The 26,806-nt window shown below is 41.1% G+C and overlaps 1 protein-coding gene across 4 annotated transcripts in view; it reads left to right on the top strand.

Annotated features, from left to right (window-relative positions):
• Window positions 1–26,806, top strand: part of ACO1 (aconitase 1) — a 59,162-nt gene that overhangs the window by 15,099 nt on the left and 17,257 nt on the right. For 3 of the 4 annotated variants that reach the window (XM_019632768.1, XM_019632771.1, XM_019632770.1), the window contains exons 2-12: window positions 3,648–3,766; window positions 4,835–5,003; window positions 5,840–5,977; window positions 15,932–16,001; window positions 16,128–16,311; window positions 16,814–16,953; window positions 19,100–19,271; window positions 22,146–22,246; window positions 23,200–23,316; window positions 24,486–24,645; window positions 26,499–26,634. In XM_019632768.1, coding sequence (XP_019488313.1) covers window positions 3,670–3,766; window positions 4,835–5,003; window positions 5,840–5,977; window positions 15,932–16,001; window positions 16,128–16,311; window positions 16,814–16,953; window positions 19,100–19,271; window positions 22,146–22,246; window positions 23,200–23,316; window positions 24,486–24,645; window positions 26,499–26,634 — 1,484 coding nt within the window. In that variant the 5' untranslated portion in view covers window positions 3,648–3,669. Of the gene's footprint in view, window positions 1–1,041; window positions 1,060–3,647; window positions 3,767–4,834; window positions 5,004–5,839; window positions 5,978–15,931; window positions 16,002–16,127; window positions 16,312–16,813; window positions 16,954–19,099; window positions 19,272–22,145; window positions 22,247–23,199; window positions 23,317–24,485; window positions 24,646–26,498; window positions 26,635–26,806 lie in introns of those variants that run through there. The other variant, XM_019632772.1, reaches the window with a different exon arrangement.

A 26,806-nucleotide genomic window follows, 5' to 3' on the forward strand; every position in this document is an offset into this window, starting at 1 on the left:
GTGACCTCCAGCCTATGTCCCCTTCAGAGCAGGAGTTGCTGCACCCAGAGAGGCAGTGTGGAGCCAGTGGAAAGAACCAGAGTTCAAAACCCAGCTCTGCCTCTTACTAGATGTATGCCCGTAGGCAACTTTTTCCATCCTTCTGCGCTACATTTTCCTGAGCTGTAAAATGGGAATAATGACATGCCCTAATTTACGGAGGTGTCGCCAGAGTTTAAAATATCGCATAAAGAGCTTTGTGTGTGCTGATAATTAGTTATTAGAAACTGGTCCCTCTCTTCCTTAACTTCTGCTCCTAGACTCTGCTTAGTTAATGTAGAGAAACCAGACAGTTACCTAGTTTCTAAGGAAAAGGAGAGGCAAACCATAGAGCGCTTGCTTGATACAAGCCATTTTCTGCAGTAGTCATATTGGGCACTGTATACCTCCTGAAATAGCAGCTACCTTGGTAGTGGGGTGGGAGCAGCAGGAATGGTGGAAGGCTTCCAAAATTATGCCCAGGGCATTTGTAAGCCACAGAGGGGTAAATTGACACATTTTTGTCCTCGCTGCATTTTGGCAGTCACCAGTACAACTTAGCACCTGGTTTAACCATAGCATTTTGGCAAGCTTGGGGCCCCTGGCCCCTTCATGACTTGACACAGAAATAGGGATGATTCAGAGACTTAAGTCTCTTTAAAGATGTGAATGACCCTCCCTGTCTGCTTCTGCAAGGGTTTCCCACCACTTCCCCTGGCTTTAAAGAGCAAGGTGGGTTTATCTAGAGTAAAAGTCACACATTTACTTTTGGATAAATCCTCATGACCTCTGTGGAGACAAACTTCTGTTAGATCTATTTTACAGGCAGACAAAACAACAGTTTTACCATTTCAGTTTGGGGTGGAAAGTGAAGTCTGGGGCAGTAGCATCAATGACAAAAGGGAAAGTAACATTTTTGCCTTTTTAAATGTGTATCTTCTTCAGAATTCCAGTCAGTGAAATGATTAGTTTCATTTTCTGAGCCCACAGATTTGTAAACGTCTCCTTCTGCAGACAAGCTAGCCTGTTTCTTACTAACAGGTATATGTATATGGACTTTTCCCCTCCTGATTGGCTCCTTGTTTAGTGCGGATGAATAACAGACCTCTTGCATCTTTGTGCCACTTCATCTTAAATGCATTCTCCCCTCAAAAACTAAAGCCACAGCCTTCCCTCCCAAAGCAGTTGTAACATCCTTCAACCCTCAACACCTGGAGTTCATTTGTGTTTCTTCTCCTCCTTAGTGATTCCCCATTTACTCAGCAGCAATTTTCTGTAAATTTTTCCTCTTCAGCTTTTAATCCACCCACCACTTTTTTCCCATTTCATCTGCTGCCTTCCAGTTGCCCGCCCAGGTTCCCTCTCACCTCCGCCCTTTCCATAGTTTCCTACCTGAGTTTTCTGTCTCTGGTCACCCTGCCGTTCCTCCAAGCTAATACGTCTGCCAGGTTAGGTTGGGACACAGGCCACAAGTCACATAGGGCCCATAGGCGGCGTTTGTTTGGCCATCTTGCTACAGCCCCACTATTTTCTAAATAGTTTAGAAAAATTTAGTTACCAACATTTATAAATCAAGAGAGTGCATATAAAAATCCAGATGGCCAGCCTTGCTTGAAAAATTGGATGTGTCAACACTGGCATTTCTGTATGCAGACCTTGGCTGGAGCGAAATGGCTGCTGCGCGCCTTAAACAGGCACACACGCCCAGGCCGCCTGGTCCCCCTGCAGCCGCCTTCACTTGTGTAGGTTCCCTTCCTGAGCCATGGAGGCATTTGGGTTGTGAACCTCCTTCCCTTTCAAACATGGCCCCCCTTTTCCATACACTTGCCTCAATACCTCTGCCTCCTGAATTAAGTGTAAGTTCCTCATCTCGCACTCCGCGGTGCCCAGCATTGATTCTCAAACTGAACACATGTGAGGCACACTTGGGGCATTAGAGACTGATTCCTGCTGCCTTCCTCAGTCAATTCTGATTTCATAGTTCAGAGGGGACTCTCAGAAATCTGTACTTTAACAAGAAAGATCCCCAGGTAATTCTAATGCAGGTAGGGATAGAGCACATACTTTTATAAACACAGTTCCAGTATGTTCCAGAGTCCCTGGCTAGCCTTTCTTTAGTTTCAGTTCCAGAATTCCTCAAGAAGGAAGTCGATTGGCCCAAAACTGGGTTAGATACCTTCCTTCTCCCCTACAGTGGCAGCCCCTGCAAAGACCACATGGGGCTGGGGCGAGAGGCACTTCCCAGCACAGAGCCCCAGCACAGCTCCTTGCTCTTTCCTCGGGATGCTCTTGGTCCTGTTACAGGTGTCTGGCTTGTCCTCTCGCACTAGTGACGCCAGGAAGGCAGAGGCTGCTTCTCAGTCAGCTGCCTCTTCCCAAAACTAACTAGGACTGGACTTTAGACAGAGTAGAGGTACAACTATCTGTTTCTTTTAAACTTTTAACGAGTTTTCAAAACGTTACATGTGTACACAGTTAAAAATACAAACAATACGAAAGGATATACCATGAAAGCCAAGTGTTCCCCCCAGTCCTGATTTGAGGCCCCCTGTCCCTCTTAAAGGAACCAGTCCCTTTTATGCCTTAATGAAGATATGGTCCTGTCTGTGGAAACAAGGCCCATTCCTAATTCTTTATCTCCACAAACAGTCATTTCCTATACATGTTAGGTTTTTTTCATATTATACTAATATGTTGATCGTTCCGTATCAGTCATTCCAAAACTATGTTGAATATTTAAATATTTACTCATAAAAACCCTGAATTAAGTAGGGAAATGTTGCTATTCTTATCTTATAGTTAAGACTGTTGGGGAATGGATTGATAAAAGACTTTTGCCCAAGGGACGGGGCTAGAAAGCCTGTTTTCTGACTACCACCCCAATGTGTTCTGCTCTAAGTTGTATAGTTACTGGAAATTGCTGTGCATCTGTGTGGCGGCCAGGAACAGTGCCTCCCTTTTTCACTGCTCATAATTTATAAAAAGATACCTGAGAAGTCCTGCCCAGAGCTGGAGTAGAGGGTCCCCTGCAAACATATCTGGGGAGTTTGGGTCTTAAAGCCACCACAGTGTACCTTAAAGACTCCCTGATGTGAACACACTGTTGCTACTACATGCAAAAGTGAGATTTCTAACCTGTTTACGTAAAATGCTGCAGAGACGGTGAAAACAGAAAACAGCTGCTTTCAAGTCCCCACTTCCAAAGTTCAAGTTTTATACAATTGCATAATGTCACCTGCTGTGAACTTCTGACCTCCTATTGAGCAAGACATGAGTCCAGTTCAGAGGTCTGTTCAGATAGTCAGGATTTACCATGAGACACATATCGTTCATTTTCCTTCTTCCTATTTCTTATCAGTGGAAGAAAGTTGGAAAGTTGTAGAAATAAGACAAAAGAAGTTGTGGATTTTAAGTTCTCTTGCTTGCTTTCACAATAGCTTCACAGAAACCCATTTTCTTGGCTAAGGATATCATTCTTATATTTATTTATGTGTCACCTGCTTTGAAAAGGTAATGAGTGATTTCTTGAAATGAGTGTGGCCCATAATTGTTAAAGAGGGTAAACGCGCATCAGTATGAACGCGGTCCAGCTTCGAGGGTAGAAATCCAATGTCCTCATTCCTTTTCAGAGACACGTGGCTGTCAGGAACCATGAGCAATCCATTTGCATACCTCGCTGAGCCTTTGGATCCTTCACAACCAGGAAAGAAATTCTTCAATTTAAAGAAATTGGACGATTCAAAATATGGTAGGTACATGGCTCTATGATGTAATTGCTCTGCCAGCAATTGGAATTCATTTGCATGGTAATTATGCTATGTAATTAATTAGCTTTTAGGGGAGTTGAAAGAGGGAGCAGCAGAGAATGACTGGTCTTGAATTAAGCTTTACAAACACACACACGCACACACCTTTCTTAAATTGCTCATTTTTAAGTAGATAATAATGATTATGTACATGTAGCATTTATGTAACACTTTATAGTATATAGAGTGTATGTGCATATGTATTATATCATTTAATCTGGATAACAATCCTAGAGGTCATGCTTATAAAATGTGGGAAGTCCTGAGGAAGCTGACACCCAGAGAGGGTCAATGACATGATAACAACTATGAGGGCAGCAGAAGAGAAAACAAAAACACATCTTTTATTATTCCAAATCCTGTGCTTTTCTACCTTTATACTCATGTCTTTTCCTGATAATATTGGTGAATAATTTTTATATATCAGGATGGAACATTTTATTTCTAAATAAACAAAGTAGTCTTTCTTATAAATTACCATTGTTTTATCCTAGGAACCCCAGTTACCAGTGGCCACACTACATGCTGTTTAGGGTTTCATTTCCTTTGAAAGATGTATGTGACCATACTTTGGTCTTAACTACAATAATTCTAAAGGAATTATTTTCTAATTTCTTAGACACTGGTTTCATAAGAAATACTCTGTGTGTGTGTTTGTTACTTGGTAACATAATAACACAATAAATATCTAGACTGATTTCTTTCATGATGACTTAAGGTAAACCCTGTTATTGGAATCCAAGCAAGGCAACCATTTATTATGAAAGAATTTTAATACTTTATTTTTGCCTAGTCTGTGGGTATTTTCTAGTACTGAATGTGACCTAAACCCATTCAGTATCTTCACATTTTAAACATTTGAGATTAGTTTACATGTATCCCCTTTCCCTCTTGGATGAATAGTCTGATGCTTTGTATCAAGTTTACATAGAGATTAACTTTAAAGAGCTCTTATAATAAGGTGTCTCATGGTTTTTGTTTGTTTTGTTATGCTTTCCCCTTTATCCTAGGACGCTTACCATTTTCTATCAGAGTTCTTCTGGAGGCAGCCATTCGGAACTGTGATCAATTTTTGGTGAAGACAAATGACATTGAAAACATCCTAAATTGGAATGTCATGCAGCATAAGAACATAGAAGTGCCATTTAAGCCTGCCCGCGTCATCCTGCAGGACTTTACGTGAGCCTAATGTCACTTCACTCTTCTTTTCTGTCAGACTTTAAAGAAAGCTTAAACACACACAGACACACACACACACACACAGACACAACTACACCCACAATGACTGTATAATTTATCAGCCACTATCCAGGCACTTTTGAAAACGAAAGGGGGCTACTCATCCCAGACAGCAAGAGATTGTCTCAGGTAAATCGGGATGTGTAATCACTCCGCCTTTTCCAGTGGCAAAGGTCATTGTCTTTGGTCTTGAAGATCATAGTTCTAAGTATACTAGTGAAAGGTGAAAGATGGAGCTGTCTCAGAATCTTTTCTCTCCCATGTCCTATTACCCGGGGAGCCATGTTTCAAACAGCTCTCTTTTGAACACGGACGTAATGTGCAGTTCACAAGGCCTGGCCTGTTGCTTTTAAGCCTCAGTTTGCATCTTGCTATTCCCAGGAATCTTTGCTCCCCATCAGGCCTCTTTTTTGAGATAATAGATTGTATGTCTTCTCCGGCTCATTGTCAACCTACCATGTGCATGGGAAACTGTCATGGCAGTAAAAGTTCCAGAGATTTTAAGCACCAGCTTTCCTATAGTTTCTCTCTTTGGACCATATTAGTTGTTAACTTTAATGCAGTGATAAAGTTACATATAGAGCTACCGCTCAGTTATGGCACATTCTACCTATGTGATTTCTGCTCAAGGAAATGTGTGTAGAAACTTTCATTTTTCTAAGTCATTCATTGTTAACTTCTCCCATTGCTAATTTTATCAATGAAGACCAAATCTGAAAAACTCAGTTACACACGTTGAACAGATTAATTTTCTGCTTAATTCCTTCTTTTCTCAGGGGTGTGCCAGCTGTGGTTGACTTTGCCTCAATGCGTGATGCTGTGAAAAAGTTAGGAGGAGATCCCGAGAAAATAAACCCTGTCTGTCCTGCTGATCTTGTAATTGATCATTCCATCCAGGTTGATTTCAACAGAAGGTGAGAGATTAAGACGAATACCTGAGTTTTCTGCTTTGTGCAAAACTGTGGAGTGCAAGTCTTTTGTGTGTGTGTATGTATTTAAATAAAAGAAAAAAAAATCTTTAAAAGGTATATTCAGGAAACCTCAAACTTAATATAGATTTTCCAGTAAAGATATTTTAGGGGTGAATTTAAAAAAACTTTTTTTTCTCTATTTCTTGGGTGGAAGTAGCCTATGTTTAAATTCAGCTTGAAGTCTGAGTGAAAAACACATGAATTTCTGCCATGAAAGCTTGTCAATACAAGTATGTGTTTGACTTCAAAAGAGTTTTTTTTAACCACTGGAGCCTTAGTCCCTTTTCTATCCCAAGTAACTATTTTATATCTGTCTCTCCATGTGGGTTTCCATAATGCTTATCCCTTTCTTTTCCTTTGTTCATGCTTCTATTGTTTGGAATATCTGCTTCTCTCTTTCTGCCAAAATCCCACCAATAACCCTAAAATCTCAGTGGCAGTCAACGATAAGAATGTATTTCTTATACATCTACAAGTTGGTTGGGAGGTCCACTGATTTCAGCTGAGCTCAGTGGGGCAGCTCTGCCTCGTCCAGCCCTGCCTGGCTGGGTTGGCTGCTTACACTGCCCTGCACATCTGGGCAGCTGCACCAATGCCATTCCATGTGTGTTGCTTTTGGGGGCCCAGGCTGAAGGAGACAGCAGCTATCTGGTGATTATAGAGGCTCAAGAGGGTAAGCGGGAACCCACAATATATTGAGGCCTAGATCAGGACTAGCATAGGATCACTTCTAGTCACAGTGACAGTAATTGAAGCAAGTCACTCAGTTAAGCCCAAAGTCGGAGGAGAGAGAGTACACTGCATCTTTTGAAGAAGGAATTGCAAGATTACAAACACAAGGGAGGGCAACCAGATCCTGCTACAAGGCAGATACCTTAAACTAGAAGTGTACGAGTAACTTCATAAAGTTATTACCAATGCTCAGTGAAGAAAGAAATAATTATTCTGTGTACAATGCTGGGAAAATTAATTACTTGGTAGAGGGAGCAGTTGATATGAATTAAAGCATTAATATTTAAAAAATTAAATCATCAAAAAATTTAGAAGAATATCTAGGAATATGTCCTATGTCTTGAGAGAGACCTTTCTAGGTTTAGATAAAAAGGGGGTAAATCTATAGAATTAATGACTTCAAAGTTATCAGGAAATAACTTGAAAAATATTTGCAACAAACATGACAAAGGGTTACTATCCTTAATATATAAAGAGTATGTAGTAAAAATAGTAAAACCCAGCAGATGCATGGTCAAAGGGAAGTGGACACTTTACAATAAAAGAAAATGCAAATGGTAAACAGTATATAAAGCCTTTTCAACCTTACAAGTCATAAAAAAGTAAATTAAATCTTTGAGATACCATTTTCTCTTATCAATATAGTTAAGATTAGAAAATAAACATTATTAATTATAAAGGTGCCATGAAGGAGACATTTTTACACACTGCTAATAGTACTGTAAATTAGAAATGATGAAAGCAATATGTATTAAGATCTTTACAAACTGCGATATCCGTTGTCCTGGAATTTCTACTTCCAAACCTACCCTTAATAGATACATGAAATTTTAGAGAAAGCTTAGTGACTAAATAGTGTTCATTAAAGTATTATTTATAATAATGTAAGTCTAGAAGCATTCTAAATGTCCAACAGAGGAGAATGATTTATTAAATTATGGTACATCGTTAAAGTAAATTATTAGGTAACTTTTACAGTTATATTTATAATGGGCTATGTAACATAGATCGTGCTCATGTCAGCTCAGTGAATCAGGTGTAATGTGTATGTATAGAGTGACCTCAGCTAGATGAAAGTTACGTGGAGATTAAAAGATTGGAAAGAGAGGTGGTAAACTGCAGTTGTTTCTGGGACTGTAATTGTTCTTTATTTTTACAATAATAAACGATTGCTTTATAATAAAGTATCATTTAAGAATGTGAAACAAACCATTGCAAGGGAGAAAGGGAAACCATTATTTGCTTCCTTGGGGATTTAAGTGGCTTCCATATAGCCTCAAAAGAAATGTACAAACTGGCCATTCTCAAATTAATGTTGCCAATATCCAAACCAGAAAAATTCAGGATAAAGAGAAATCCACTTTGTCTTTAACTGACGGTCCTTGGAACAAACCGACTGGATATTTGCCAGTTCTTTCCCTTTTTTTGGACTCTAAACCCATCCTTAGGCAACTTGTCTTTGTTTTTATTTTCTTAAATCACATGAGTTCAATTAAATGTTTTGATTTCAAAGGGAAGAGTTAAATATATATATATATACAAAATGTTATCCTGTTTGAGACTCAGGATGTTTCTTAAAGTTTCACTTCAGAAGTTATAAAAAGTAACCTCACAAAATCATAGTCAGCTTCCTCTTTCTTGGAGACTCTCATAGGTGTGGATGAATTTACCTCATTTTGCTGGCATAGAAGGTGAAAATACTGGTCGACAAAGAATTGTAATTGTTTTAATGTCTAAAGTCTTTGGACTCACAATTCAAAGAGCCCCTGACAATTAAGTAGTTAATGATTCTGGGTCATCACCAAGTTCACTGTGATTTTTTTTTTTTTCATCTTTAACCTCAACGTCCAACAACTTTGTTTTCAACTTTTTGTGGACATTTTTTGTTTACACTGTACTACTGAAAACAGCAAAGTTCAGGAGTGAACTTTGATTCCAAATTGACATCCAAATCTAGCACTTTTTTTTTTTTGTAATTAAAACATTTCTGTTAGAAATGTTTTCATTGGTGATGTTTTGTTTTTATTTCTTGAGTTTGGTTTTGCAATTTGACCTCCCTGTCTCTGTCCTCATGTTTGTAAGGAAGTAAATGTGATATGTCTCAACCTTTGTGAAACTGTGTTCTATGGGCTTATTTTCAGCTATTTCCAGAAATGAAATAGAAAAACTGGGTAAGGGGTGGTAGGGTGGTAAATTTTCTCAGTTAAATATTTCTAAGCTCTTTGATTTAAATAATGTTAACTGGCCTCACACCACCTTTAGGAATTGAGGATCTAACTAAAACATTATTGTAATGTTTTGTTTTGTTTCGTTTTAATTAAATTTATTGGGGTAACATTGGTCAATAAAATTACATAGGTTTCAAGTGTACAGTTCTGTAATACATCATCTATATATCACATTGTGTGTTCACCACCCAGAGTCAGTTTTGTAATGTTTTATAAAGTTGTCTCAGAAATAACCTTTTCTTAAAATCCCAACAATAATATCATAACAATTTTCAACCAGATTTCATGAGTGTGAAAACTATCTCCTCTGTAAATACTGTTTGTGAATTTCTAGAGTACCATTAAATATAATACTCAGAAACTTTGAAGTACGTCCAAATCTGAATTCACATTATGTAACTAATGAGAAGTTTGCTCTTTACATTCCGAGGCCATTCACATTCCGAGACTTTGTTAAAAGCTCACTAGATTGGGTTAATTTAGGAAAGTCCTGAGTGGTGCAAAAATCCTAATTCTAGGTTTATTCATGCCAATAACTAGAACTAAGTTAATTGAGCCAAGGTTAGCATAAATGATCTTTTGTTTTCATCAGTAAATAAGTTTTTACCTGATATTAACATATCATAAAATAGCCTAAGCATTTCTGACTTCTCCTTGTCCTGTAAATATGTTGTTTATATCAAATGGACATTCCCAGCATTCTCTGGGGATAAATGCCCCCCTGCCAACCCTGCTTCTGTGAGAAGCTCTGATAACCTTCTGCTGCTGTAAGCACAGGGACAAAAGATAAGGACTGGTGCTAACAGAAGGGACTGGGTCACCAGAGGCAGTGACCGCATATCATTAAGAATGATGTTCCCAAAAATAGAAGAGAAAAAACAAACAAACAAAAACCCAGAAAGGTATAAAAAAAGAGAAGAAAACAAAGAAAAAGAAAACCAAAACAAAAAAATCATTTTAAAAAAAGAAACAAAAAATAATATTCCAAGATGCTTTCCTTTTTTAAAAATTAAATCCAGGGCTGGCCGAGTGGATTAAGAGTTGGCTTGGAATGCCAGCTCTGAGCAGCAGGGCCCCGGTTCAGATCTCACATGAGGGCCAGTGACACTGCCCCCTCTACAGCTAAGATGGTGAACAACAGCTCAACCTGGAGCTGGGCTGCCATGAGTCGCCAGCCGCGGTGTAGGCTGCAGTGAAGCTGCAGTGGGCTCCCGTAAGCTACCGTGAGCGGCTGGCAGCCGGCATGAACTGCCAAGAGCCGCCGGGAGCAGCCGTCCAGAGGCCAGCGACCGATCTGCCTCACCCGGGAAGAGTGCAGTGATAATACCAACATGGGCCAGTGAAGCGACGTTCTCCACAACTAGACTGAAGAACAAAAAAGGACAGCAACTTGTCTGTTCCCCTTCCCCGATTCCCCAATAAAATCTTCTAAAAAATTTTTTTTGAAAAAAAAGTTGGCTTGGGACGCCAGCTCTGAGCAGCAGGGCCCCGGTTCGGATCCCACATGAGGGCCAGTGATGCTGCGCCCTCTACAGCTAAGATGGTGAACAACGGTTTGACCTGGAGCTGGGCTGCCATGAGTAGCCGGCGACGGCGTAGGCTGCAGTGGGGCTGGCCAGCAGCGGGCGTGAGCTTTTGTGAGCTGCCATGAGCCACCATGAGTGGCCATCCAATGGCCAGCAAGCAACTGCCTCACCCAGGAAGAGCGCAATGATAATACTAACATGGGCCAATGAAGCAACGTCCTCCACAACTAGACAGAAGAACAAAAAGGACAGCAGCTTGTCTGTTCCCCTCCCCCAATTCCCCAATAAAACCTTAATAAATAAATAAAATTAAATCCATTTAACATACCTACTGTGTGCCACTATTTGTTCAAGAAACAGGTTAGCTTAGAAGAGGAGAGATTGGTGACATGCAACTTAAAGGCAATGGGTACACGTGACCACAGGGAAAGGGCACATCGTGCTGACTCTGGCCGTCAGAGGGTCCTTCCTGCAGTGTCACTGATCTGGGTCCTGAAGAGAAGAGCCAGAAAAGGCATTCTGCACGGAGAGAACAGAGAGTGCAAAGCGTGAGGGAAGGTTTGGGGAGAGCCTGAGGGCTACAGTGTATCTGAAGCTGAAAGTGTGGATGGGAGGCCAGGAGAGGGCTTATAAAGGAAGTCTGAGGACAGATTGAAGTGAAGGGCTGTTTTTTAATTTTTTATTTATTGATTGATTTTTTTTTAAGATTTTATTGGGGAATTGGGGGAGGGGTGAACAGCATTGGGAAATCGGGGAAGGGGAATAGACAAGTTGCTGTCCTTTTGTTCTTCAGTCTAGTTGTGGAGGACGTCGCTTCACTGGCCCATGTTGGTATTATCATTGCGCTGTTCCCAATGAGGCAGATTGGTCACCAGCCTCTGGACGGCGGCTCTTGGCAGCTCACACCTGCTGCCAGCCACTCACGCTGGCTGCCGGCCACTCACAGTAGCTTATGGCAGCCCACTGCAGCAGGGGCTGCAGCCTACACCGTCGCCGGCGACTCAGCAGCCCAGCTCCAGGTCGAGAAGCTGTTCACCATCTTAGCTGTAGAGGGCAGTGTCACTGGCCCTCATGTGGGATCGGAACCGGGGTCCTGCTGCTCAGAGCTGGCATCCCAAGCCAGCTCTTAACCAACGCGCCACTTGGCCAGTAAGGGATGTTTTTTTAAAGCAGAGTATTTGTACTTTAATTCAGAAAATGGGAAGCCAGTGGCAGATTCAAGATGGATCATGATGATTTGTATCTTAGAAAACTGATTCTTGTGACGTACAAAAGATAGGTTGAATAGACTGACAGAAAAATCAGGAGGCTATTTCTGGAATAAAGCTGTAGCTGCTCAGTGGCAGGACAGGAGGTCATGAGACAAGCTATGGATAGACGGGGACGTGGCTGAGCTTTAGGAAAGAAGGCCAAGCTTTAGGGTTTACCTGTTGAGTTTGTAGTGCCCGAGGCACTCCTGAGGCAGACGCCCAAGGTACTTGGGAATGTGCATCTGGACCTGAGGAGACAGGAAGGAACTGGAGGGATGATGCCCTCAGTGTCCTGGTGAGAAGGTGGAGGCGAGTACCTTGAGGCTTAGCTGCCCCTCATCCAGAGGGTCCCGAGGGTTTGCTGATCCAGGGATCACAATGGTGTCCTGCCTTGTTCCACTGTACCGGGGTCTCTCCTTTCTCTGTTTCTTCCTTTTGCTTCTCTCTAACACATGCACACAATCACAGACATTCATTCTGTACATCAGGGATTAGCAAACTTTTCCTGTAAAGGGTCAGTCATAAATACATTAGGCTTTATGGCCACATACTGTCTCTGTTCACATATTCTTCTTTTTGAATCTTTAAAACTGTAAAAATTATTCTTTGTTTGAGGACCAAACATACACAGGTGTTGGTCTTCATTGGCCCATGGGCTAGTTTGTGGACCCCTGCTGTAAGGCACTCTCGGGGATTGATTCCATTAAACCAACTGACACTATTCCTGGAGAAGATTTCACATCAAGAGAAAAAGAGGGGGAAAAATCAGCATGGTAACTGAATGTGTTTTTTGTAGAGTAGATAATAAGTGCATCCAATTCTTTTCTTCCCAAGGAGTGCCTACCCAGTTTTCCCTGGCTGACTCCCCCTCACCATTCTGACTACATCAATGTCATTTCCTTTTGGAAAGCACTCCCGGTCCCCGGACTGAGTTTATGTCCCTTTTGGAGTGCTCCATGTCACCCTGTACTTCCCGTATCATGACACTGATAGTCACTCTCATAATTGCCTGGTGAGTTCTGTACTTCTCACCAGGCTCTGGGCATGTGGCACGAGGTAGGCTCTGTAGATCATTAATAAGTGAAGGAAAACAGTGCATAAAAAGTGGAGTATTGCAGTTAAAGTAGAGGCCCCAGGGCCATCAGACCTGGGTTCCGATGACACCTCTGTAATTTACAAGCATCTGACCTTGGACACGGTATCTAACCCTTCTGTGCCTCAGTTTCCTCTTCTACACATGGGCTAATAGTAGTACCTATGTGAAGGGCTGTTGCGGTGAATGAGTTTGTGTTTGTAAATCACTTAGAGCCTGTGACATAATCTTGCACTTCAGTTCCTGCTGTTACTATTATTGTGGTGGCGGTGGTTATTACCACCACCGTCATTATGGCTACTATAGGCGGGCGGGCAGTAGGGCATAGGGATTTAGAGTCAGCCTGCCAAGGTTTCAGTTCCAGTTCCACCATTTCCTAGCTGTGTGGTCCTGAGTACGTTTCTCTGTGTTTCAGTTTCCTCTTTTGAAAAATATGGGTATTCGTTACACCTAACTCAAAGTGTCATTATGGAGACTAAATGAGAAAATAAATGTAAAGCATTTAGAATAGTAGCTGGTGGGCCGGCCGAGTGGCGCGATGGTTAAGAACTGGCTTGGGACGCCAGAGGGCCCCAGTTCGGATCCCACATATGAGGGCCAGTGACACTGCCCTCTACAGCTAAGATGCTGAACAACAGCTCAACCTGGAGCTGGGCTGCCCTGAGTCGCCGGTGACGGCAGAGGCTGCAGCCCCTGTGGCAGTGGGTTGCCATGGGCTGCTGTGTGTAGCCAGAAGCCAGCGTGAGCGGCCAGCAGCCGCAGTGAGCGGCCGTCCAGAAGCCGGTGACTGATCTGCCTCGCCCGGGAAGAGCGCAATGATGGTGCCAACTTGGGCCAGTGAAGCAACGTCCTCCACAACTAGACTGAAGAACAAAAAAAAAAACGACAGCAACTTGTCTGTTCCCCTTCCCCCAATTCCCCAGCACTGTTCCCATCCCTCCCAATTCCCCAATAAAAATCTTTAAAAAAAAAAAAAAAGAATAGTAGCTGGTTCCTATTGGGTTGTCGGGAAAGTCATGACAAATGTTTGTAACGGATGGCACTAGTTCATTTTTGGAAGTAGTAGAGTAATTCACATCTATGTTATTGCTATGTCATTTGACAGCTGACAGTTCTAGCTTCATTCTAAAAATAAAATTGAGCGATTTGGTTGAGTTTTGGAGATTTTACAGCTAGTTGAAGATGGAAGAGCAACCTGTGCATTTTTGCCATATTTTACTGTTTTACTTCCATAAAGAGAAAAACGCATGTCAAGCTTGTGAAAAGTTGCATAAAGTTTACGATGACAATGCTCTACAAGAACATCAGTGCCAAAGATGTTTCACAAAATTCCGTGCTGGTGATTTTGATCTCAACGATGTTCCTCGGTCAGGGAGGCCCACTGAGGTTGATGATGACAAAATAAAGGCATTGATGGAGTCAGACCCATGTTACACGACACAAGAGATTGCAGAAACATTGAACATCCATCATTCAAGCGTTCACGAACACCTGAAGAAGCTGGGATACATAAGCAAGCTCGATATTTGGGTTCCACATGAACTCAAAGAAGTTCATTTGACAGCGCTTATAAACATCTGCAATATGCTCATTAAACGTGAGGAAAACGATCCTTTTTTGAAGCGACTGATAACTAGTGATGAGAAATGGATTGTTTCCAACAATGTGGTGCACAAATGATCTTGGTCCCATCGTGACGATTCACCTCAAATGACATCGAAAGCAGACATTCATCAGAGGAAGGTTATGCTCTCAGTGTGGTGGGATTTTAAAGGTGTCATGTTTTTCAAGCTTCTACCGAGGAACCAAACAATTCGAATGTGTACTGTCGGCAGTTGGACACTTTGAACGAATCCATCATCCAGAAGTGTGCAGAGCTTGTTAGTTGTAATGGAGTTGTGTTCCATCGCGACAACATGAGACCACACACAAGTTTGATCACCCGTCAAAAATTATTGGAGCTAGGATGGGATGTGTTGCCACACCCACCATACTCGCCTGACCTTGTGCTGTCAGACTTTTACTGGTTTCACTCTCTTCAAAACTCCTTGCGTGGTATAACGTTCAATTCAGATGAGGCTGTAAATCAGCACCTTGTTTAGCTTTTCACAAATAAAGACAGGTCCTTCTATGAACGAGGAATTATGAAGCTCACTGAAAGATGGCAAAAGGTTATTGAACAAAATGGGCAATGTATCATTGATTGATCTTTGTTCTTTATATAAATAAATGACCTTTGAGAAACATAGACAAAATATGTCATGACTTTTCGGACAACCCAATAGTAATGTCAGTAAGAGTTGGCTATTAATGAAGTCTGACTTGGGTCGGTCTTAGCTATTAATTTTACTATCGTTTTTTATGTTCTCTTAAGCCATTATGAGCGCCTTCTACATACTGAACCTGCAAAGCTGCAGCTATTTCTGCATTGATGCAAAACAGTGTAGTTTGATTTAAAAATCCTGGGGAAGCTTCTTGATGTTCTACATTGCCAGTGTCATTCCTGAAGGACTGGATGACTTTGAGTAAACCTCAGCATAGAGTCTGGGCTTTACAGACGTTCTTCGATGTCCCCATCCTCATCAACCTCTGTCTGAGAGATAGGAGACTATGATTCTGTAAATGCCTGTGCCTCCTGGCATCGCTTGTTCCCTGACTCCCAACATAAACAGATGAAAATGCCAACCCAGACACGGCTCAGCCCAGAGAGTTGTTGTAATGAGCTCATGGATGAGAATGGAGTATAGAAAACAAGGGTTCTTTAAATATCTAAGCTGCTCTTGTCATCATAAATGTCTTGCGTCTGTTCCTATGAGTCAGATATTATGATTAACAAGTTCAGTTAATACTTTCTGCCTACCACATTTAAAGGTGTTGTAGGAACCACCTGAACCAAATTATTATTTTTACTTTGGCTGATTACCCCTCCTTTCCCATGTGAATGACTGTATAATACCACCCAGCAGGCCTGCAGATGAAATTACCATTTTGTTAATTCATCACCAATAGATTTGACAACTCACATTTTAAACCTTAAAATGTATACATTTAGTTTTTCTTTCTGTCAGGGTGGACAGTTTACAGAAGAATCAAGACCTGGAATTTGAAAGAAATAGAGAACGATTTGAATTTTTAAAGGTATGGGCAGTTTGCTACCATTGGTTGATTTTTTTCTGTGTGTGGGGTACAAGGGAGAAATGCCAAGGACATGGGCTGAGAAGCGTGTCAGGCATTCATAGTGTTCTTTCCATTTTTCAATCTTAGTGGGGGTCTCAGGCTTTTCGCAACATGCGCATTATTCCCCCCGGCTCAGGAATCATCCACCAAGTGAATTTGGAGTATTTGGCAAGAGTGGTATTTGATCAAGATGGATATTACTACCCAGACAGCCTCGTAGGCACGGATTCGCACACCACCATGATTGATGGTTTGGGTGTTCTCGGTTGGGGTGAGTGTTCTTCCATATATGTTGTTCTATAGCATGTACCTTAATTTACTTTGGTTTAATTACATCCCAGTAGCATGAATTTGCATAACCAAGTATCAGAGAAGTATTTTGTCTGTTTTGTTCACTGCTATATCTCCAGTACCCAGAAAAGTGTCCCATGCCTATGTTTGGAAGAATGAACTGGAATAAGAGGTTAGGGACATTTAGAGTAAATGAAACGCACCCAGGGTGTTTGTTAAATATGGAGATTCCTGAACCCCAGTACATTTGGTATGCAATCAAGGGGATTTTGATAACAGGTGTTCAGGGAACACACTTGGAGAAACAGTTATTAAAAATTCTATAGAGGGAAATAGAGGAAAGATAACTGTTCTTTATAGAAACATAACTCTATACTAGTACATTGTAACTGGGTTTATTACCTGTTAATGGCACTGAATTATGCCTGAGGGATATGGTGAGAAATAATGAAAGCATTATTTTATCATGCCACTCCTTGCAGGTGTGGGTGGTATTGAAGCAGAAGCTGTAATGCTGGGCCAGCCAATCAGCATGGTGCTTCCCCAGGTGCTTGGTTACAGGCTGATGGGAAATCCCCACCCTCTGGTAACATCTACAGACATCGTGCTAACCATTACCAAGGTAACATATGCTGCCTCTTCTCTGGTCTTGGAGCCATGGTGACAAACAGAGGAAATACATGATGGAGTGCCTTTTGGTTTCCATCTGCTCTGGAAATGCTAGAAAACAGTATGTTGATGACTTTAAAAAGAGATGGGATAAGAGAGAATTCTATGGTTATATTTTAGATAATTATCATTTTATTCTTCTGTTGTTGCATGCATCTTTTTCTTGAAAAAACTTTTTTGAAATTGTGAAATAGTTCAAATATACAGAAATGAAAATGACATTCATATGCTTAAATCTGTAGATTTAATAGATACCGTTTTACCATGTTTGCTTCAGAGTTTTCTCTATATGTATACTTTTTAAGAAATAAAATGTAAGTTTTATGCTAAAGCCATATGCCCATTCCTAGAAATATATCCTGAGGTTGCAAGAATCATTCCCATGCATGTGATTATACTTTTACAACATTTTCCCCCATGGAAAGAAGATCTTGATATATAAATAACAAACTCTTTCTATAACGATGTTAGACTTTTTTTTTTTTTTTTTTTTAAAGATTTTTATTGGGTAATTGGGGGGATGGGAACAGTGCTGGGAAATTGGGGAAAGGGGAACAGACAAGTTGCTGTCATTTTTGTTCTTCAATCCAGTTGTGGAGGACGCTGCTCCACTGGCCCAAGTTGGCACCGTCATTGCGCTCTTCCCTGGTAAGGCAGATCAGTCGCCGGCTTCTGGACGGCCGCTCACTGCAGCTGCTGGCCGCTCACGCTGGCTGCTGGCTACACACGGTAGCCCATGGCAATCCATTGCCACAGGGGCTGCAGCCCACGCCGTCGCCGGCGACTCATGGCAACCCAGCCCCAGGTCGAGCTGCCGCTCAGCATCTTAGCTGCGGAGGGCAGTGTCACTGGCCCTCATATGTGGGATCCGAACCGGGGCCCTCTGGCATCCCAAGCGAGCTCTCAACCATCGCGCCACTCGGCCGGCCCTAGACTTTTTTTATTCCCTTCTCTGTATTGTAAGTTACATTATTGTAACGGATGTTTCTCCAAGATGGAAAACATTTTTTTCTTTTTCTTTAGTACTTTTAGGAAATAATCCTTTTTTTTTTTAATTTGCTTGCTTTATAAAAAGAGGGCAATTTCATTTTGAAAGATTATTAGAAAAATAATTTTTTTATTATCACAAGTATAATTTTTTCTGGTTGTATAGTTTGGAGGCTTGGGATATTTGGAATGGACACTATACTAGTAAACCCCCCAAAATGTTCCTCTTTCACTTAATCTATGGAATTGGATTATTTGAACATTATAGTTTATCGTAAATGCCTATGCATTGTTTTCCAAATGTGGAATAATATGACTTGCACACATGATTTGGCAAAATTCCACGTAACCAAAAAGTCTGTTCCTGTGGTTGTCCACAGTTCATGGGACTAACTTCGTGTAAGGCCAAGTCAGTCACTGAGGCCCCAGCCTTCGCCAGTGGAAAAGATATGGGAGTGAGACTGTCGAATCTTTTGGTTCCATTAGATTTGTACCTGTGTTCAGGAAATTTGTTCATTATACACTTGAAAGCAGCTATTTACTTAATTTGTGCAAGTCATAATTTATTTGGGCTGAAAGAATTTAATTTTTAGCACTTCTAGGCACTTCCAATGATCTCATTAGAGAGAAATAGTGTTTCTCTTTTTGAAAAACATTTCTGAATGTTATTTGTATTTTTAGCATTACTTTTTTTTCTTGTTTTGAAAGAACTGTTTTGACATAATTTTAGATCTACAGGACAGTTCGTGTAAAGATAATACAGACTTCCTGTTACCTTTCTCCCAGCTTCTCCAAATGTTACCTTACATAACCATGGTACATTTATCAAGATAAAGACGTTAGTATTGTTATGACACTATTAACTAAGAAACTTCACCGATTTTTTTCTGTAATGTCCCTTTTCTGTTTCAGTATCCAATCCAGGATACCATGTTATATTTAGTTGGCATTACTTTCTAAGCTCTATTTTTTTAAAGTCATCAAAAATATGTTGAACTAACTTATGGTTTATGTTTACTCACAAGGTTAGTTTATAAGAATTGCAAGGTGATGATGGTTCTGCATGTTAGATATGGTCTATCAACTCTGAAACTTTCTATTCCGCCGCTCAGCACCTCCGCCAGGTCGGGGTAGTGGGCAAATTTGTTGAGTTCTTCGGGCCAGGAGTAGCCCAGTTGTCCATTGCTGACCGAGCCACGATTGCCAACATGTGTCCAGAGTATGGAGCAACTGCTGCCTTTTTCCCAGTTGATGAAATTAGTATCAAGTACCTGATACAGACAGGTAAGTGCAGAACCGTGAACGTAGAAGGTAAAGGTTCGTGGAGTGATGTGAATCACTTTGCCTCTGCCCCTTGGAGTGCATTGGGTCAGATTTACAGATATTTTTTCCTTATCTCTGTGGAGTCAGAATAGTTGTTGGGATTTCAGAATATAGGAAGTAGACATGTTATGGCCAATAGAAAGACCTCAGATACGCTGGAAGCCTAGATATTTGCACTGGCCCTGTACTACTAGTGATTTGACATCAAACAGGTAATGGTGACTGCTGTCTGGGACATCTGCTGGGTGCCAGACACTTGGTATGCATTTGCTGTCATCCTCTTAATGGATCTGTCAGGTACATTGATTGATTAGTTAATTAACTGATAGAGAGAAAACCAAGGATAAGATAGGTGGGGTAAATCCCCAGAGCTAATAAATAATGGAGCTAGAATCCAAACCTGAGGCTGCCTAGCTCCAAACAGGGACAGCACTCCATGACCCCCCTCTCGGGGCTGGCCGAAAGCTAAAATGAAAGACTGCATCTGAAGCCATTTTGAAATGTCAGTGATTCTTTAACTCTGTATGTATTTGTTTAGAAATGCTACTTTAATGTTGAAAAGGTTCTTTTTTTTAACTTCTCAAGTTTATTTTTTAAATATTAAATAGTCATTCAGTCATTCACTTAATACATTATCAAGGTCCAGTCTAAGTCCCAGAGATACATAAGTGAACAAGATGACATCTCTGTCCTCGTGGAGCTTACATTCCAGTGAGGGAGACAGACGGTGAACAAGTAAAAAATAAATATATAAGTATTTATATGATATTATATTTGTAAGATAATGAAGAAGAAATTGGCATAACCTGAGGGTGCTATTTTATGCATAGGAAGATCAGCAAAGGGCTCTTGGAAGTGCAGTTTGAACAGAAGTCTGAAGGGGGACAAACCATGGGAATTGGTGGAGAAGGTATCTTCCCGGCAGAGGAGACCACAGGTGCAAAGACCCAAGAGAGAAACAGGCACGGTGTGTTCAGGGGACAGCAGAGGGGCCTGTGTCCCCAGAGCCCAGGGTTGAGGCCATGGCAGATGAGGTCAGGGTCGGGGTGGGCAGGGACTGATCTACACAGTAGGCCACAGTGGGCAGTTAGAATTTTATTCTAAGTGTTCTAAGAAGCCACTGGGTCATTTTGAGTGAGACGGAAACATGAAATAATTTTATTTTTAATATCTCATTCTGTGTGACAAAGATGAAGACCTTTTGTTTTCCAAGTGACTCTTAAAATTATAACTAAGTTATTAAGACGAAAAGAACAGACAAACTTGGGCCTTCTCATTCATATCCAGTGTTGACTATTGAAGGGTTCCAATGGCCGGTGTTTTCTTTGAAATACTAGTAGTAGTCATTTAAGGTAAGAGCTAGGCCGGGTTATTTTGGCAAAACTGGAAAGGACATGGGCATATCTCTTAATAAGGTTTCATAAGACTCTTACAGACTCCAAGTAAACCCAAGTCTTCTCCCTGATTTTTCTGAGGCAAATCCTGTTGAAGTAGTTAAGATTGTGATGAAAAGTTTATTTTTAAAAATGTTTTTTATTACATATAACCACATTGAAATTGATGGATTGATACGTCCCTTGATCCCCAAAGGATTTGAAGTGAAAAAGATACAGAAATTAAAGAACACAATAAATAGTTGAGGGAATCAACCTAAAGAAGAGAAGGGAAGGGATGGTCAGAAGGGGAAAGCTGAAAAATGCATCCCAAGCTAAGATTCGTTTTTATGGCTCTAGAGGTGGCCACTAACCTTAGTGATCTGGCACCAAATCTGAAGCATCTATTAAATTGAAACAAACATACCAAAGAAGTAGAATCCTTTCTCATACCTAATAGAAATTTCTCCTGCACATCTTCATGAAGAGATGGCATGGGACAGAACAAACAGTGAGCTCAACAACAGGTCATGATAAATACGTTCATGAAGCTCAGACAGTCAGCTTTTATGAGGCCCATGTTGAAAGCTGATGACCTTTACATTCAGTTAAAAGAATCAGGCAAACAAAAAATGCAATCTATTGTGGGTCCACAAATCAAGCTTTCAAACTGTCTTACCCATCTGTCAGAGAAATGGGTGGACTGCGTGTCCATTGGGCATACGTCATGCGTATTATCTCCTACAACCAGGGTCTTGCTAAAAATTAAAGTCCGACCGTTCAGGGTCACATTTCTGGTGATACAGCATTACGAGTTAAGACTTTGGACTTTGGAGTCAAACTCAGGTGCGGATCCTGGTTCTGTCATTTACTGGCTTTATTCCATGGGAAAGTTACTTAATCTTCTTGAGCCACTATTTCCTCATCTATAAATGAGAATAATAACAGGACTTATCTTGTAAGGTTGTGATAAAAGGATTAGAGACTGAGATAAAGCATTCGAGGAGTTTCGTTCACAGTGCCTGGCACACAGGAAGTGCTCATAGCTGGTAGTTTGTGGTGGGAGTCGGAGTGGATTATTATTTTAACAATAATGACATGGATTGCTGAGTCTGTGGCCAGTTGAAGGCAGAGGCATAGGTGTGCTTTGACAATGAACTAAGTAAGGCTTAGGATCCTCCTCATTAAAGACCATAATAAAGAGAAGGGGAAGTGTTTATAGGTGAGACTAGAATCTTATAGTCTCTTCGGTAGGAACAAGATCAGTTAATGGCCCCTAGTAAACAACAGCATCAGCTAGAGAGTCAGACTATTAGCCTGAACACTAAGGTATCAGCAGAGCTGTTGGGTGTAAGCGAAATGCATATTACTTGTATAATTGCTGATGGAGGCAGCAGCTTATAGTTTTTAACCAGGAAATACTAATATCTATCACTTGTTACCTGTTAAAATGCCCATTTAGGTCGTGATGAAGAAAAGGTAAAGCTCATTAAAAAGTATCTTCAGGCTGTAGGAATGTTTCGAGATTTCAGTGACCCTTCTCAAGACCCAGACTTTGCCCAGGTAGGAGAGCCCCTTCACTGAACAGGCTTTTCCTCTTCCTCAAGTCTGTGATTTTAATTGTGTGTGGTTTTCTGGGGGATGCAACTGTAGAAAATTCATCATTGCCAAGTCATTGCTGGATCACCGGGTGTTCAAAGGCTGAAAAATCAAAAGCTAAGGAACTGTGAACATAAAACAATATAACTTCTTCCATTCTTTCCGGCCATTAGGTTGGGTTGGGTGTGCTCCCCTTTTCTGAACTACTGATTTACTCCTCTTATGTAGAAGACCTTGGAAAAAGGACTTCACTGGAAGCAATAGAGCTATTTAAAGGCTAATAAGCTCATCATTATTATACATGGAGAAAGAAATGGAGGTGCACACATATCAATTAGCTCTGACTTATCCAACGATTTACCTTCATTCATTTTCTAGGGTGCAAACTAAATCCACATTTTTTTCAGCAGCCAAGATTAGAGGGTATACTAGATTTGAGACCCTTGTTTTCTTTCATTACATTGAGGGAAGGAAATATTCCGTTAGACTAAGGCCCATTTCCTGATATTGGTGACTTAATGGCTGCATCCCTCCCAGATCATCTTTAGAAAGTACAATGGTTTATGTATCATTTCAATAGAAAACACATCTCACACTAGCTTAAAATAAAATGAAAAGGATGTATGAGCTGCTTTGCAAAGATGGACGAGTGTTAGACACTGGGCAGCAGCTATAGTGATCACCCTGGCCTTCCTGAGAGGTGAGAAGGAGAAGGCTTCCTACCTGTCCCATGCTACTCAAGTGACCTTCTGCATCCTTGGAAATTCATCCTTTAAGTGTTAAACATTGACTTTCTTGTTTTTGAATGTGGTGGCTTTGTTCATTTTTATTGTTGTGGTGTTTGAAATTCTCTGGAATAGCTTGTGCATTTTCTTTGTGGGTATAATGTCAATTCTCCTTTTATTCTGGGGGGACAGATTGTGGAATTAGATCTGAAAACAGTGGTGCCTTGCTGCAGTGGACCCAAAAGGCCTCAGGACAAAGTCGCCGTGTCGGATATGAAAAAGGACTTTGAGAGCTGCCTTGGAGCCAAGGTAGGGGCCCAGGAGAGGCAGGTGGGAATCAGCCCCAACCCTGCCCCACCTGGCTTCTTAGTACCAAGGCTTCTTCTCACCTCACTCAATGATGAATCTTCCCGAAGCCTGGCAGTGAGGGCACGTCTTCTCCATCCTGAAGTCCTAAGGCCTCTCCCGTTAGCTGGGAGCCAAGCAGCTTCCTTAGAGCACTTGACCATCTACAAACACAGCCTAAGTTTTAAAAGCATATCTCCTTTGCACTTACCTCACACCACATTGTTCATTCTGCTTGTCCAAGCTTTTCTGGCCATTGTACTTTTCTTCATGCCATTTCTTGCCTGTAGGTCTCCTCCCCACCGCATATCTTAATCTGATCAGCTCCTCCACCATGTGACTTCAAATTTCATAGCAGAAAGTCATTCTCCTGCATTTGACCTTCATGGTAGTTGGTCTGAAATCCTTTGAAAATGGCATTCCATACTCCTTAACTTACATTTTTGGTACTTTGTATTATTTGCATGTCTGATTGCCCTTACTGGACTGTATTTGAGGATAGGATTTATGTCAGAATCACCTCTGTATCCTACAAAGTACCTAGCATAACATCTTCTATACAGTAGATTTTCCATGAAATTTTCCCAAATGAATGATTAAGATGTATGATTGATTTTATCCTTGTGACACCAGTATTATACTGAATGTTTTGTCGTACTTTGTTTGCCTTATTAAACATGATTAGTTGAATTTGACCAAAATGGTATCTTTTTCTAAATTTCCATCAAGTTAGAATCAGTGGCCTCAGTCTGTATCCATTAAACTCTGCAATAGTATCACTGAGTTCCAATTAGACTAACTTTGAAATAAGTTTGTAGTTTTAGCATTTCCATTTTTTAGGTCAGAAGGAATTGTTAATTTCAAAGTAGAGTAAGATACAGAATCATGACTGCCTTTTGTAAAGATTTTTAAAGACTAAAGAGAACTTTAATTTTTCTATAGCACTCCACAGTTCACCGTCCAAGATATTTATGTTTTGTTAAGAATTGCCCTTTGAAATTATAATTCCCAAATATTTACATATATATATATATACATATATATATACATATATATATATATGTGTATGTGTGTATATATATATGTATATATATATGTATATATACATATATATATATCCCCTTTTTTTATAGCAAGGGTTTAAAGGATTCCAGGTTGCTCCGGAGCATCATAACGACTATAAGACATTTATCTACGATAACAGCGAATTCACCCTTGCTCATGGTTCTGTGGTAATCGCCGCCATTACCAGCTGCACAAACACGAGTAATCCATCTGTGATGTTAGGAGCCGGTAAGTGCATTTGAAACCCGCCTTATGGCCATGTGGACACGTGAGTGGACATCATCCAGGACGTGCCCCAGGGGTTTAACTGAGTTCTCCATGTAGCTACCGGAACCTTGTCTTTTCCAGATGCAGGGATTTATTGGCCCAGAAATGTTTACACAATAGTGTCCAAAGCAAGGCATTTAAAGTAAAATACATAATGTATAATAGTCTTTAGAATTAACACAAAATTAGTAGAAGAAAGTAAACAAAAAAAGATGAATCTCTGGAAAAGTCTATAGTCTTATGTCAGACTGGAGGAAAAATAACAATTCTCCTGTCACAAACTGTTTTCCATAAAACCCGATAGACCTTTTTGTACTGTGGAATTTACACTGTCTTACATGTGTTGTCAAGTGCCTTTGAATTACGATGCAGGGCACTGGTCGATAACACTCACCTGCCTATTATGCAATTCTGGTTAAGTAGTTAATATTTACATGCACAGTTTCATTACTATAAGGTCTCTTTAGTTTCCAAATTTTTAAGCATCCCCGAGAGTTCCTCCCTCTAGTGCCTTGTGTGTCAATAGACCAAAGAGCATCAACAGTCCTTTCCTTAGGAAGTGGACAAGTGCATAAGGAAAACTTTGTTTGTCCAAGAATTCATGTGTTGCCTCCTAAGCTATTTTTGTCTGGAGCAAACCAGTTCCCTTAATACAACTCACCAGCTTATCTGTAGCTTTTTGTCTCTTTATACTCCTACTCATTTATTTTCTACTTCTGTGATACATCCTAAGACAGAGCACCCAGCGTCACTTTAATAATCTCTGTATTTGCTGCAAGTCCAGTGCCCCAGAAGCTCTTTAAGAAATATCTGGGCCGGCCGAGTGGCTCAGTTGGTTAACAGCTCACTCAAGAGTGTGAGCTCTGGGCAAAAGTGGTTAGAGTCCCGGCCCGAGCTGAGCTGCCGCTGAGCTGCCAACAGGTGGCAGGATGGCTCAGCTATAAAAAAAAAAAAAAGAAAAAAGAAATATCTGAGGGGCTGGTCGAGTGGCTCGTTGGTTAAGAGTTGGCTTGGAGTGTGGACTCTGAGCAGCAGGGCTGCTGGTTGGGATCCCACATGGGCCAGTGACGCTGCCCTCTACAGCTAAGATGGTGAACAACAGCTCCACCTGAAGCTGGGTTGCCATGAGTCACCAGCGACAGCATAGGCTGCAGCCACTGCTGCAGTGGGCTGCTGTGAGCTACCGTGAGTGGCCAGCAGCCAGCGTGAGCTGCCGTGAGCGGCCGTCCAGTGGCCAGCGACTGATCTGCCTCACCAGGGAAGAGCGCAATGATAATACCAACATGGGCCAGTGAAGCAACGTCCTCCACAACTAGACTGAAGAGCCAAAGGACAGCAACTTGTCTGTTTCCCTTCCCCAATTCCCTAACGCTGTTCCCTTCCCTAGTTCCCCAATAAAATCTTAAAAAAAAAAAATCTTAGGGCTAGATTGTTGCTTCTAGACTGACTATACTCCTCACAATTCATATACTTTAAGAAAGGGCCCATCCAATTATAATTTTCCTCCAAATAAAACATAATTAGAAAGGTTGCTTTCCCTCCAAAAAGTAAAAACAAACAGTTTTAGGTTTATCTCTTTAAAAAAATCTCTTTCTTCATTTCCATGACACATTTTGAGTTTATTGCATACGTGTGAAGACTTCAGGCCAGTGAGCTTTTGATTTCTGTTAGGCAGCAGAAAGTGCCAACATGAAGGGAGCATCGTCAGGCAGTGGCAGGAAATGCAGACTGAAACATCAGTTTCCTTCCCAAACTGTTCCTGGCACCTGGAGGAGGTGGTCCCCCACACCGTGTCTGTGTTTACCATTTCACAGGATTGTTAGCCAAGAAAGCTGTGGATGCTGGCCTGAGCGTGAAGCCTTACATCAAAACTAGCCTGTCTCCTGGGAGTGGTGTGGTCACTTACTACCTGCGAGACAGTGGAGTCATGCCTTATCTGTCTCAGCTTGGGTGAGGGAGAATTTTCTTTTACATCATTGATTTTGTTGTATTTTATTCCACGCATTTCTTGCTATGTCGCCTTGTAACAGACGTAAGCTTATGTGATGGTATCTAATGGCGTAGTCTTTTGTCAGACGTTGAGTAGACTTAAACCCTTGCATCCGACAGAGTAGGGCACTTT

Source organism: Hipposideros armiger, unplaced genomic scaffold (assembly GCF_001890085.2).
Source record: "Hipposideros armiger isolate ML-2016 unplaced genomic scaffold, ASM189008v1 scaffold_1171, whole genome shotgun sequence".
Classification (NCBI taxonomy): domain Eukaryota; kingdom Metazoa; phylum Chordata; class Mammalia; order Chiroptera; family Hipposideridae; genus Hipposideros; species Hipposideros armiger.